This window comes from Sturnus vulgaris, chromosome 8 (genome assembly GCF_052056855.1).
Source record: "Sturnus vulgaris isolate bStuVul1 chromosome 8, bStuVul1.hap1, whole genome shotgun sequence".
NCBI lineage: Eukaryota > Metazoa > Chordata > Aves > Passeriformes > Sturnidae > Sturnus > Sturnus vulgaris.
Window position 1 is genome coordinate 22423662 of NC_142250.1, and position 13895 is coordinate 22437556.

General features: G+C 37.8%; 1 protein-coding gene across 1 annotated transcript; it reads right to left on the bottom strand.

The window, feature by feature from the left end:
- Positions 1–528: 528 nt before the first annotated feature.
- Positions 529–13527, bottom strand: CEP55 (centrosomal protein 55). The gene is made up of 8 exons (XM_014875388.2): positions 13210–13527; positions 11120–11407; positions 8839–8883; positions 7934–8072; positions 5688–6001; positions 4636–4707; positions 3870–3995; positions 529–3410 (listed from the first exon to the last, which is right to left on the bottom strand). The coding sequence occupies exons 1-8, from the start codon at positions 13390–13392 to the stop codon at positions 3204–3206; spliced, it is 1374 nt and encodes a 457-aa protein (XP_014730874.2). The 5' UTR covers positions 13393–13527; the 3' UTR covers positions 529–3203.
- Positions 13528–13895: the final 368 nt, after the last annotated feature.

Genomic DNA, 13895 nt, shown 5'->3' on the forward strand with positions numbered 1-13895 from the left:
TTACAGAAGTGTCCCCATAGATCTCCAGTGGTGGAGATTTTACAGCCTCCGTAAGCAATGTGCTTCACTGCTCATCTACTCCAACCACCAGAAAGATTTTCCTTATCTTTGCAATTTTGAATGTGACTCTTCTCATTGAGCATTGGAAGATTATTTTTCTTTCCTCTATATGAAATCTTGTCATTTTTCATGTTTTTTTCTAGACTGGATAAGCCTGGTTCTTCCATGAATTTGATCAGAAATCTGAAAGACTTCTACTACGTTCATGTTGGTCTGAATTGTTCTTGAAGTACAATACTCAAAATCAACATAACCATGTGAAAGATGGTTAATAAAACTGAGACTAAAAGCTACACAAGCAAGTAGAGTATTAGAAGTTAATTCATGGATCTAAGAAAAACAACAGAGCCATCTTTCGGTTTTTATTTCACAAGCAGCTTTCCTTATAGAAAAAAGAAAATATGGAGTTTTAGCTGTCTTTCCAGCCACCCAACATTGCATCAAAACCATTTAATTTGCTGTTTAAAAAGAACAGCGTGAAAGCTAGAATTTATAAATATGCTGCTATTGGTAAACCATTGGATTAGCCTCAAAGCTTCCCTAGATCACCAACCTCAAATAATGCAGTCTTTCTGGTAGGTTGAAATTCAATTACTTGAAAGGGATATAACAGAAAAAGACTCCTGAAATTGTAAAGCCAAAGTGTTTGAAGTAATGAAAACGTTGCTTTTTTTTTCAATTTAAACATGGCATTGTTGCTTCCTGCCTTGCAAAGAACTATACTTACAGCTAATTAATTTTTATCAGGAAGGTGAGCACGTGAGGCACAAACTTCTCTTTTCCACATATAACTAAAGAGAGGAGCAGCAGATCTCCTTCATTAACTTTCAGAAGAAAGTAAATAATTCTGAGATTTCTTAAGCTTCTAAGGAATGGAAAAAAAGCAGTGATATGATTTGCATACTTTATGAAGCTGGAGTTTTATACTTGGTTTTAATTACATGTAGGTGATGACAATAGTATTTGTGGGTCTGCTTTCAAAGTGTTTTATTTCACTGGAATGTCACTTTGCTATTTTGCAACATATACCACAATAATGACCTGTAAAAATTTATCAGCAAGGGGCTTTTTGTGCCTAGGTGTAGTATTTATCAGGTTAAATCCATTGTTAAAGTTCAGAAAAAGTGGAATGAACAAAACTTTTTAACCATTACCGCGTTATGAACTTTCCAAGTCTCCCTCTACAGTACCAGGTTCTAATGTGGAAGTGTTTTATGCTAATTTAAGAAAGCCTCAGAATAACTGAAGAGTGCTGACATGTAGTAGGCAAGCCTATTTCATTTATAATACATACAAGATCAGGATTTCCTTTTACAGAAACTATGCTGAGTATGCAGCTGGGAATAGAATACTAGCTGATAAAGGTGTTAAAAGACAAACTTTCAAAAGTAATTTAATTAGAGATTAAAATTATTAGGCTGCAATGAAAAGCATAGTTATTATCCTGAACTATAAGATTTTTTAAAATATATGAAATTAAGACAATTTCCCTCATGGCAAAACCTTGAGATTCTGAAGCACAATTTCTATTTTACTCATTAGTTTATCATATCTTTGGTCAGAAAACCTGTTGCTAGCAATTGAGCAAATTGTCAGATACAAAGAGTAGCCTGAGACATAGTGAAATTGAAAAGTGGATAGAGAGTGGCTAATACAATACATCTGGCAGAGATATTTCAGATATAAAGATAATACCTTTTAATATTTTCTGTCTTATGAGAACTGGATTTAATTGAGCATAACATCACTTAATACTATCAGTTATTTTCAATAACTTGGAAAGCACCTTCATATTTAAGAATAAGATTTAACCATCAGCGATTAAGGTGAACATTATGGGGTAAAGGCACAAAGCACGTTGCAGCAAAGTACGATGGAGAAAAGCTGGTACCAGCTAGCAATCAGAATCAGCAGGCCAGAGAAAGATACACCTTGGGTGCTTGTGTGTCCTCAGCAAACCACAAACTTGTAAAATGCACAAATTTATTCCTAACTAGTGTATCTTTGTAAAATTTCCTAATTTTAATAAATTCCACAGAAGTAACTTCTTGTTGGGACTTCACTATATATGCGAGGAACAAAATGCTCACAACACGTTCAAGTTTACAGTAGGTGCTAGAGAAAAGTAACACTGCAATTGCAAATTCATTAGGGATTTTTTTTTGCCAGTTTCTAATTTGTTGCCAGACTTTGTCATTAACTTTGGTATTGATACATTGTTTTGTGTTAATACCAAAATACAGTGACACTTCAAACCCACTAGAGCAATTTGTTAAAAACTGCACTTTGGGACATTTGTCAGATCTAGGGTTGAATAACTGTCATTTCCCAACTTAAACCTCTAAAATACAGATGCAAAACAAGTTTAATTCAGCATAATTCTATATCCAAGTTTCAAAAATGGCCTCTGACATTGTCTGAAATACAAACTTTCTTTGGCACCAAGGAAGTTTATGTTTGCTAGGAAGTTGGTTTTTCTGAGATTAAACCTTGGTCAGCATTTTAGTTACCCCTGATGGTGGTTCAGGATAATCAGCTCCTTAAGATCGATGTTTTGAACATCGATCTTAAGCAGCAAAGATCTAACATGGCCCTCCTGAGTTTTTATGTATCAAGATGTTGATACATTCCACATATATATGATATATAATACGTGTATGTATATACTATACACACTACACATATATACACACACCATGTATAAATAAATATTTATATATAGTGCACCTACGAGGGCCAAAAATATTTTGCAGCTATTCTTGTCAGTTAAGGTACAAGCACAATCATCAGGATTCAACAACCAAGAACTGGGTATGCCAAAACTAAAATATAGTCTGATACAGTAATTGTGCTTTTACTATCCTTACATTTAATAGTGCAAAAAGAAAAAGTCAGTAGTTTACTGTTTAAAATCTTCCTAATTCTGAAAATATTTCTGTTTGCAACTAGAAAATGCAGTAGCTGTTTTGCAAAAACATGAGGTAAAATACTGAGGCCAAATGATAATGTTAATACTGTTTTTGTGGAACTGAATTATAAAATCAGCAGTCGTTTATTCAACTGAAAGAAAAAAGCTTTAAAAGGTCTTTTGCCAAGCTTATTGGCTGCATATATGAAGCTAAGATAGTAAGTCCATTTGGAGCTCAAGCTGTACAGAAGTCAATGTGTGCTAGTAATTCTCTGTGCTGGCTCGTTGGATATGGCACTTTACACTTGGGACACTCGAGAAAACTTTCATCAAGGCAGCTGGAATGTTTCAGGGGAGGACTTCTGTCATATGTGGTCAGCTTCTTGTCAAATACAGCTTGCAAATCTTCTTGTGATTCCGTATGTCCAGGTTCCCGGAGTTTCTGGAAAAGGAGGAGCTTCACTGTAACACTGGGGCATACATGCACTGATCAAATACTGTAGAAAAATATATTAAGGCTTGATGGCACACAAGCCTTGGGTGTGTTACAGCACTAAGGATTGTGCCCTGTTCACCAGCAACAAATCTGAGTGGAAGCACATTGCAGCTTTGTCATGGTGCAACAGACAAACCTGGGTCACACACTGTGATACAAATACAGAGTGCTCCCTGCTCAGCACCCTGACTGTTCTGGAGCTCCTGCTGCAGTGCTCCTGCTCCATGCTTGCTGCAGAGAAAAGCACTGCCTGCCTGCCTGGCACAGGGCTCTGCACCTTGGGGAAACAGACATAAAGGATGGAGGGACACTTACTCAATGCTTGAAATAAGATCCCAAAGCAAGAAGATGTATGTTTATGCAAAATGCCTGACTAAATTCACCTGCAAGTTATTCAGTACATACCAGAGGTTCCAGACGAGTTATTTTCTCCTTGGCCTTGCGCAGCTCCTTGAGAACATGGTTTAACTCATGCTTCAAGTTCTGGCGATCAAGCTTTCCATTCTCTAAGTCTGTGGTGCATATCTGGATCTGGCAGCCCAACAAAGTGAAAAATTAAAGTCAAAGTTAGTACGAATTGGGAGGAATATTTCCTACTTACATATTTAAAGTCAGATTTGCTCTGTGATACTATCTTAAAATGAGATTAAAAGGAAAATTTAAATGCAAAATTAAAAATTGCTGTTGCTTTCATTATAGTGAAATTCACACATACTCTGTTATTAAAATCTCCCTTAGCAGAGGTGCAGTTTAAAGTTATTTTGGTTGGAGGGTGTTTCAATTTCAAATAAAGAAAATAGAAAATTCGGTAATGCAATTATTTCTGTAACAGTATCAAAAATATAATACAAAAATTTAATTAGGTGATTACTTTTAGGATGTTACCTGTGCCTTATCTGAGGCTTTACCTGTTGAACAAGTGATTGTGGAGAAAACAGCATCAGGTTTGATCATACCCTCTTATCAGTACAAGGTTACAGATTTTCTCCTGACACATCCTGACAGATGTGTCAAAATTTTTGAAAGTATCAAGAGATTATGCACAGTTGAATAAACATGACTAGCATTACTTTATTTAATATACTAATCATTCTGAAATGTGAAGTTAGTCTGGAAAGATTTTGTGCCTAACAGAGATTAAATATCAGCACTTTAGCACATAATTGCGTACCTGTTGTTCCAACAAAGTTATTCTTGTGTGTTCTGCCTCCTGTCTGAGCAGGGATTTACGGAGAAGTTGCACCTTCAAGGTAGATGAACACTTGTAACAAACAACTTCCATATACAATAGTTCATAAGCTTAAAAAGAATTCATTTATAATAGGATAGAAGCAAACTCTTACATTCCAATGCCAACAGAAAATGTATGCCTGTTATGGAAGAGCCAAACTTAATTCAAATCACTACTTCCCCAAGGAAAAATATAGTGAAAAATTATTATTGCACTGAAAAGGGGGAATGCAGGATGATGTTATTGTTAAAAAAAGAAACCAAAAACAGAAGCCTCCTAAGTGACTGCCAGAATGCTGACAACAATATACTCACAAAACCTATATTTGCACTCACATGATATGATCTTCATAAAAACAAACAATGCAATTTTTTTTAATATAAGAGAACAAGTTTAAGGGTCAGAAAGTACTATAAATAAAGTAAATGCATGCATCAAAATATCCTCTGCTTTCAGCATGTATCAACTTTTATGATAATGCTGTTGCTCAGCTTCAAAAAACAAAATAAAAGAAACATATTTTCATCATTATTAACCAGTGAGAACCAGCCTATCTTTAGAGAGCTTAACTGTTGTTCTGGTTTTGGCCTACTTTGGTGTCCAGTAAATTTTATTCTCTTATTTCAAATATCAGTTGTATTTTAACTGCCAGGTGACAGCAAATATTAGTGGTATTCCATAGTTGGGAGCGCATGATAAAATGAATTTTTAGCTTTCTTGTTCTCATTTACTATCAATCTCAAGGATGAACTATATTAGAATAAACTTAATATTTTCTCCCTTCTCTTTTGTGTCCCTTAAGACCAGGGAAATAAATGAACAAAGAAGTTTCTTGTTTAAACAATTCAGTTTTAACCACAAGGATGTGAGTCCACATCTATGTGAAGAAAAATTAGCAGAGAGAGAGGGATGGTCCATTCTGATTAACTATGAATTTTAATCTCTCTTGATTCTTTGCTAATGATCTCAAACCTCCAAATCCATCCACATACCTGACATAAAAGATCTTCAGACTTTTCTTTTTCTTCTCTGAGCTGTTCTTTGATAGCTTCATTTTCTTGTTTTAGTCTTTGTGCTTTTTCTTTCATTTTATTTTCATTTTCTTGAGTCTTCATTTCAGCAACCCGTTGTGACTGCAGTAAGGCACTTAAACTCATCATTTCCCCTTGTGTTTCTTCATATGTCTTTTTAAGTTCATCAAGTTCAGATCTCAGCTGGGTTATCGTGCGTCTTTCAGTCACAGGATCACTCTTAGCAGTTAGTAACATCTGGTCATAGTATTCTTGCTTTTCTTCTTGTAGATGACCTTAATGAGTCAAAAATAATTGAATTAGTAATGTGAAAAAAAAAAACACTTAAAAATCAGAGCACTAAACCTTTAACAGCATTTTAAGGCTTATTGATACAAATTGACAAGGTAGGCTATTGCACAGCTCAGATTAGAACTGAACTTTGGTTGAAACAGCTTTCAGTGTTTATAATACATTAAGTCTCCTTACGAATATACTTACTGGAAAACACAGTTCTTCTAAGGCCTCATGCATTATACTGACCCATGGGAATCCAAAGACACTGGATTCCTACTTGCACTTTTAGGCTCTTTAGCCAAGCTGCTGGCCTTACTCCCTCCCCAGAGATACCCTTGGGCATGTGACAGATTCTGCTTCAACCTTGCTGACCAAAGTCAGACCTTCCAGTGTTTTTTGCAGACCATCTTTTCTAAATAATATGCCATAATTTACTTCTAAATAGCAAATAGAAAGGACTAGGATAGTTCTTCTGATTAAAAATGCTTGCTTCTTGGGTAGCAACTATTACTTAAACCAGGGTTAGAAGATTTCTGTTTGTTGACCCAAGAAAAGTATATTAAGGAGGAAAAAATTAAGAGGCAGACTGCAAAATTTCAGGAGCAATACAAAATACATCTAGAAGCAGAATGAGGGATGCAGAATTCCATGGGCTTTGCTGATTTTTGGCACTGTAAGTTTTATGACTTTGATACTTTTCCTATTGAAGACTTAGTCTAATTCTTCAAAGTGTAATTTATTAGGGAGAGTTTCCTGCTTGACTGCTCTCCACTCCCTCAGCTATGAACTAAGCCCCACCTTTTCATTAGCAATACTCCTTTATAGGGCAGTGACATCCTTAGAGATAGGCCAAGTTTTTCCTTGAAAAAAGTTTTCATGTATACTTTCAACTTGTATAGCTAGGTTCTTAGAAACTTGGGGTTCTGCTGCTGCCTATCTGCTTGAAGAGAGGTGTAATTTCTTACACCCTGACTTCAAGTCTCCTGGCTGCTCTTGGGGCAAAGCTTTGACTGCAGTAACTCTGGGGTACATTTCCTGGTGAGCTGAGTCTGCCTCCCTCTAAAAATACTGTTCATAGATTTCTGAACAGCATCAAAACAAGATTATGATGATATTTCACTGTTTTCCAGAAAGGTTCAAACAGCAATACAGAAACCAAGCCACTGCCCATTAATTACTAATGGCAAGGCTGTGGGTATGCTCATACTTCACACAATGCCAGTTCTGTTTAGTTAATTTACCTTGCAGGTCAGTTGCAGCATCAATGAAATTAATAAGTTGATAATAAGAAAAGTAAGTCAATACCTTCTGGTTCTTCTGCTCAATATGATTTTAATTTTATTAATACTTGAGAGGGAGTGCCTTATTGAGGAACTGCACAGCAAGGAAGTGAGCTGGAGGTGGCCAGATCCTTATTGTGAAACACTGCTTTGGAGAGATGCCAAAACCTATCACAGGCTTTCTTGCCCTGTAACAACTGCTCAGGTGAGTAAAGAACATGGCAATCTTGAGTCATTTTTATAATATTTATTTTGAAAAAAGTAAATTTAAAAAAATCTGATCCACACCTAGCTAGTAAATCCTTAATGCTTCCATTATGTCGACTGAAAGTGTACTTTGAAGGATGGGAGATGTACATCTATTTGCCTCAACACTTTCCACAAACAGAGAGGTTGCTAATAGAGTGTCAAGGCTGTTAAAAACCATCTTTGAAGTGGATAAGAACAGGAAGTACTGTTGGTCAAGTGACATAGGACAAGTAATATAAAAGGAAGCAGAGAAATATTATTTAATCAAATTTTACCATTAAGCAGCCAAAGTGTTGACAAAAAAGCCTTGATTTTAAGTGTGCTATAATTCATTTTCAGAAAATTTATTCTATAGATAATTATGGCTTGGGTCACTTGTGGGGGTAAAAATAAAGTTGATACCTTCTGAATTTGATTTAGATTCTTGCTGGTTAACTATTTCTGCCTTCTGTTCAAGTTCAAAGATCCTTCCAAGCAATCCCCTGACATATGCTTCCCGTTGCTGGTCATACAGTAGCCACTGCTGGTTTTTCTCAAGAGCCTTCATAAAAGGAAACAGAAGAACAACAAAAAAGTCTCTGGTAATTATTCAGCTTTGAAAATTATTTGTCTTATGTCTTCAAAATATTAGAAGTTCTATATTAGGCGCTTTAAAGATAAGCTAATTAAGTCTGTTGCAAACTGTAGTAATCTGTACAATAAATAAATTAATCCATCTTCATTTGGAAAGTTAATTCAACTTATGCTGAGCATAAGTTAAAACTGCAGCAATGGGAAAATTACTTAAAGAACAAAGGCTTTCATGAGTCATGCCTAGATTATGAAGAATTAACTTTGCAATCTCAAATATAAAATAAAATATAAAATAACGGACTTTGAAAATGGAATAAAATAAAACTGTATCACTGCAATTTAGTTTGTAAGAACACGGACATGGATTTTTTAGCTGCTTGGCTCATAGGCTTATTCAGCTTAGAAGGGACCTCAGGAGGTTTCTGATCCAACCTCATGCTATCCCAGGCAGTGACAGGTTTCTAGAGGCTCCTCATTTGTCAGCAACCACTTTGTTTGGATGTTCCAAACAAGATTTTTCAAAGTTGATGGAAATCTTAATTTTTTCTTTTGCAAGTTTTTGGGTTTTTAAATTTAAATTATTGCCTTGTCACAAAATAATTTTAGGGCTTATATTTTAGAGAGAAACATACCCCCTGAGGTCCCATACTACACAAAAATGTACATGATGATAATTTACATTCTTCTGCATCTCAATACACATGGTATGTGTTTGAAATTTACAGGAAACTTACATCTTTCAATTGTCTTTCAATTTCAGTGCTGTTTGTTGCAGCTTCCTATGGACAAAGAACAACTGGTTAGTGTTGTTGAAAATAGATGGCTGAAACATCAAAGCTACTCTTGTACAACTATTTATCTCACATAAATAGCAAAAGAGTATTTTTAAAATAAAAACATAAATGCCTTTTGTGTTTAAAGATCTTTATAGTTGGTTGCTGGAGTTTTTTTGAAGGATCTAAGTTATGTAGAAAGCCATTTCATATATTTAAAAAAACTCTTCTGCAAAATATGGGACAAAGATTTACATGGAATTTATTCCGTAAGTCTGCAACTCATAGTTACATTAAAATATTTCCTAAGGAAACCATAATGTATTTTCTGCTGAACTGCTGTATTGGATGTCCTGAAGGGTGTTCCACAAAGAGCTTTTGAAAAATGAAGATATTTAAGGGTATAATTTAAGTAGACAAGGAGAGGTAAATGTTTCTTTTATTTTTGTATCGTCATCCATTTGACAGTGACCCAGACATACAGGAGTTGCTGGGCAAAGCCAGAGACCTCGGTGCTTCCCTGGGAGAACAGGAAGACTGTAAACATCTGGGAAGTCATGCAGGGCTGTCTGGAAGCATAAGGACAAACTGCCTCATTTTATGTGACCTGATCCCCAGCACAGTGAGCATGACTTATGTACATGTATGAATAGGAGAGTTTTTGAGACCCATTTGAAACTGGAGAGCAATTACAGAGTCATATTTCTTCCACTCTGACATGTATCTTCTCTGCATGATACAAAGTGGTTATGAAATTGTGTAGGTATAAGCCAGAGGGAACTTCAATGAGAAAAAAAAAAGTGTAGATTACTACCCAAATCAAAAGTACATTTTTTCCAGCATTTTTCTATGGCTCTTGGAACATTATTTACAACAGAATTTATGGCTGAAAAATACAGAACTTTGAATGCAATTATTAAACTTAAACACTTCCTAACAAAAATAGGATTCACAGACACTGAACTTGTTTCTATGAACATCAGAGTCCTGCCTCAGTAAAAACTTTCCCAAAATTGTGTCATGAAACTGTTGTTTCCATTTCAGAGCTCCTATGCCACCTAGCAGTTTCAAGCAGCACTGCTAGACTTGTTTTCAAATTCTCCAAGACATCCAGTCAAAACATCATTGTCCTCTGTTGATAAATCAGTTAAAAATTTAAAAGAAAACTGTGGTTTTAAAGTAATACATATTTTTGGTGGTTTATTGACAAAAATATGAAAATCTGTTGACTTAATATAATCATTTTAACACCTCTAGTGAAGTTCAAAGTGTCTTAAAATTTAAAATAAATACGTTGCATTTAAAGTGGCATTTCTCAATAAGCTGCATTATTAGAAGTACTGTATATACATATGTTATCATTCAAAAGTAGTAGATGAAGATATTCTGCTATGTATCTGGGCTATAGCAGAATTTCTAGAAATTGCTCAACTCCCTTGCAGAGTGCAGGGAACCAGCACCATCTGCAGGTCAAAAGCTGGAAAAGAAAGACTTACCGCCACCTATTTTTGGGCATCTGTGCCTAAACAACTTCCCTATGCTCCCCATAGAGATATTACTGCATTTTCCAAAGAACATTAGAACGGGGCAGGGGGGGAAAACAACTGTAGAATCCTTAATGGACTTGTAAACACTGCCAAGGATAGGCACCATACCTCCTGACCACTTCACATGAGAGGAGAAACTCATTATTCCTGTTCTATCCTGTGTCACATTGAAGAATTTACCACGTGTGATGCCATATCAAGTAAAGAAATTAGTTTTAACAACTGAGACACAAATGAGGATTCCTAAGAGCAGAGAGAAGAAAGATATTGTCATGACTGAAGCTGAATTAGGTGAGGAGCTTAGTGTGTCTTTATTAGTGCCCCACATCTCTTATCACTGCTGCCTTCCCACTGTGTCTAATCACTGAGCACACAAGTCTGAGAAGGGCACAGTGCTTGCCTAAGCAACAGTGGATCATCCCATGTAGTATCACAAGTCACACTACCCGTGTGTGAACTTGAACAAGGCACCTTGCAAAACAGCAGGAGAGAATTCCCTCCCCAGTTGTGTTGCCTGAAGTGTGCTCTGTGACTGTTCCTCATTTAGAATTCAATGTGGATACCATCTCGCTTCATACAAGAATATTTCAGCATGCAACACAGCTTGTAAGAAAATTAAAAAAACATTCTATTTTATAACAGGCATTGTTGTGTACTGGGCACAATTCCAATTGCAATATTTCTTCAGTGCTTACCTGGGATGCCTGAGAAGTACTACTGGCTTTGTTCTCAAGATCAGAGCATTTTTCCATGACTGAAGATAAATTACATTTTAATCGGTTAATTTCTTCTGATAGAGAACACAGTAATCGTTCTCTCCTTTCTGCTTCCTTTGTTTTTTCCTCTAGCTGATTTTGTAGTAAGGAGACTTCATTATTCTTGCTTTTGGACCTAAGCTTGTCTTTCAGGTTTTGGATTTCTCTGTCCTTCTCTCCAAGAAGATGGTTGTATTTTTCTTTTTCCTTCTCAAGGGAAAGTATTTTCTAAATGAAACAGAATAAAAAATAGTAAGTGTTAGTCTATGCACCAAATGCATTAGCATGGTTACAGCAGTTTGAGATGATCTGAGCAGCATGGTCTAGTGGAAGGTGTCCCTGCCCATGGCAGAGGGGTTAGAACTAGGTGATCTTTAAGGTCTCTTCCTACCCAACCCATTCTATGACCTTATGATTCTATGATGCTCACTTTCAAAATTGTCTCTTAGCCTTTAATTAGCTGAGAAAATTACTTTTAACTCAAAGCAGATAATACTGGTGTGATAATCTAAAACATTTCAAGTGATAGTAAAACCAGTCTGAAATAGATGAAACAAAGAGAGAATGCAAAGAACCAACTTTCACAGGCTTGGTAGGTACTCTGTTTTGCATATGAATAAAGATCACTACAGCATATAAGCCTTAAAACAAAAGCAGTACAAGAACTCCAAAACACTTCCAGCACAGAGGTTGGTGCTACATTTCTTTGTACATTTCTTAGTATATTTGGTAGCTTCTGGGAAGCAGCAGAGCCTTCTTGCAAACTTCATGACAGTGAATTACAAAAGAGCTATAATAAAGCATTCAGGAGAAGGATCCTGTTTTCCATATTATCTGGCCCTGTATTTTCAAAATGTGCTTTACTAGATATTTTCAACACGCACTCTTTTTCCAGTAGGCCTCCAGCACAGGTAATCATTAGACAGAATTATTACTGCATTTAAGATGCCATGGGGCTCTGCATGAACTTCAGATGTGAGAGCATTTAATTCTGCTGAGAAAGGCTGATGTTGAAATCCTGCATGTTGACATCAAGTCATTAGAAAGAGAAACTGAAAGAAAGTGAATTTGAATCAGCCTCATTTAGGGAGTAGTTGAACATCATTGCTCACTAAAATCAGTGACACCAAAGAGTGTCTGGTATATCAGACACAACAGTGATTTTCCACCTGTTTTTCCTAGTTTATAGGAAAAGTATTAAGTAACCAATACCAGCAAACAGCAAACACCAACAGACTCAGCAGATACACTAAGGAATTTAGCCAAAACTGTGCATAAGCTGCCCAGCCACAGCTCATCCTTGGCTTAGGACTTTTCAATTGATGTTGTGGCACAGACACATGACAAGCCCTTTTGTTAAAAAGAGAAGTGACCTGGAAATATTAGTATGCCTAATCTACATTAGTTGTATCCTTTTCTAGAGACTATCTAAAGTTTCCCCATCCTTCTGGGAAGAGTGACAGCTTGTGACTAGGTCACCTATGAAGTCTTGAACATCTGTCTTTGCAACCACAGGTTTACCTCAAGTGGAACAGTCATACAGACATACAGATGCTTCAATACCTTGCAGTGTTTTAGTTTCTGCTCTTTAGCTGCAATGGAAGAATAACATAGCGACCCAATTACAGTTCAATTTACCTATAGCTAAATGGAAGTTTGACAATTCAATTCAAACAAACACTGCACTTTTTGGCATGTTCTTAATCAAATGTTTGCAAACGTAAAGTTCTTTGCAGGAAGTGCTTAAAATACTTCTCTGAGATGTGTTCTATTGAACACATGAGGACAGGTCTTAATGGATTAACTGGCACTTCTGGCCTGAAGTCTTTGTATTTACCAGCCTTGTCAGATGAATGCGATTTTATTAGCTCAGCTGTCATTGAAAAATATCTGAGAATGAGTGTGAAACTAAAAGTTTGTCTAAACTGTCTAACACTAATAAACTAGTCGTGACATCAAAAGGAAATGTGGGGCTCCTGTTCCCGAGGCCGAGTGCCGTATCCATGGGACACGGGGAGAGCCCAGCTCACCTGGAGGAGCCCGCTCCTCTCCGGGTCCGTCATTTTGCCTTTGCCTGTGACCACTTCTTCCATGGATTTCCGCGGGGCAGCGCTCTCCACCTTCCCCTTCTCGAGCCCACTGTCAGCTCTGGAGTTGTCCGACTTTAGGCTCCCCTTGCCAATAATTCGACCTATGGCGGTCTTGGCGTTCATCTTTAGGCGCCTGTACAAATCAAACGAGGAGCTACGGACCAGCGATCCCTTCTAGCGGGCAGGACGACGCTTCCGACAGCTGGAGTCGAGCGCAGGCTGCGCGGGCCTTCCCCGATCCCGCGGGGCTCAGAGGGCCGCGAGTCACGGTGCAGGGACACGGCCCGGAGCGGGACACGGTCCGGTGCGAGGACACGGTGCGGAGACACGGTGTCCAGTGCGGAGACACGGTGTCCGGTGCGGAGACACGGTGTCCGGTGCGGAGACACGGTGTCCGGTGCGGGACACGGCCCGGCGGCGGCTCCGTCCGGCCCCGGCCCGTGCCGCTTCCGGGAGTTTGAATCCCGCGGCTCCGGGCCGTCACTTCCGGGGTTTCCGGATGGTCCCCGCGGGGCGGTGGCGGCAAGGGCGGTGTCCCCTCGTGTGGCCGCCCCCTGGTGTCACCGCCCGGGCGGTGCCGTGCCTAGGCGGGGCTCCCAGCCGGGGGTGAGCGGCAGCGCTTGGCC

What these genes read in the sequence shown, in the direction of transcription:
- CEP55 (XM_014875388.2), bottom strand. Translation starts at nt 13,392, where the DNA reads ATGAACGCCAAGACCGCCATAGGTCGAATTATTGGCAAGGGGAGCCTA. An exon ending in GTACTTCTCAGGCATCCCAG is followed by an intron (nt 8,884 to 11,119) that starts GTAAGCACTGAA and finishes CTTTGTCCATAG; the next exon opens with GAAGCTGCAACAAACAGCAC. An exon ending in TAACTTTGTTGGAACAACAG is followed by an intron (nt 3,996 to 4,635) that starts GTACGCAATTAT and finishes TTGGGCTGCCAG; the next exon opens with ATCCAGATATGCACCACAGA.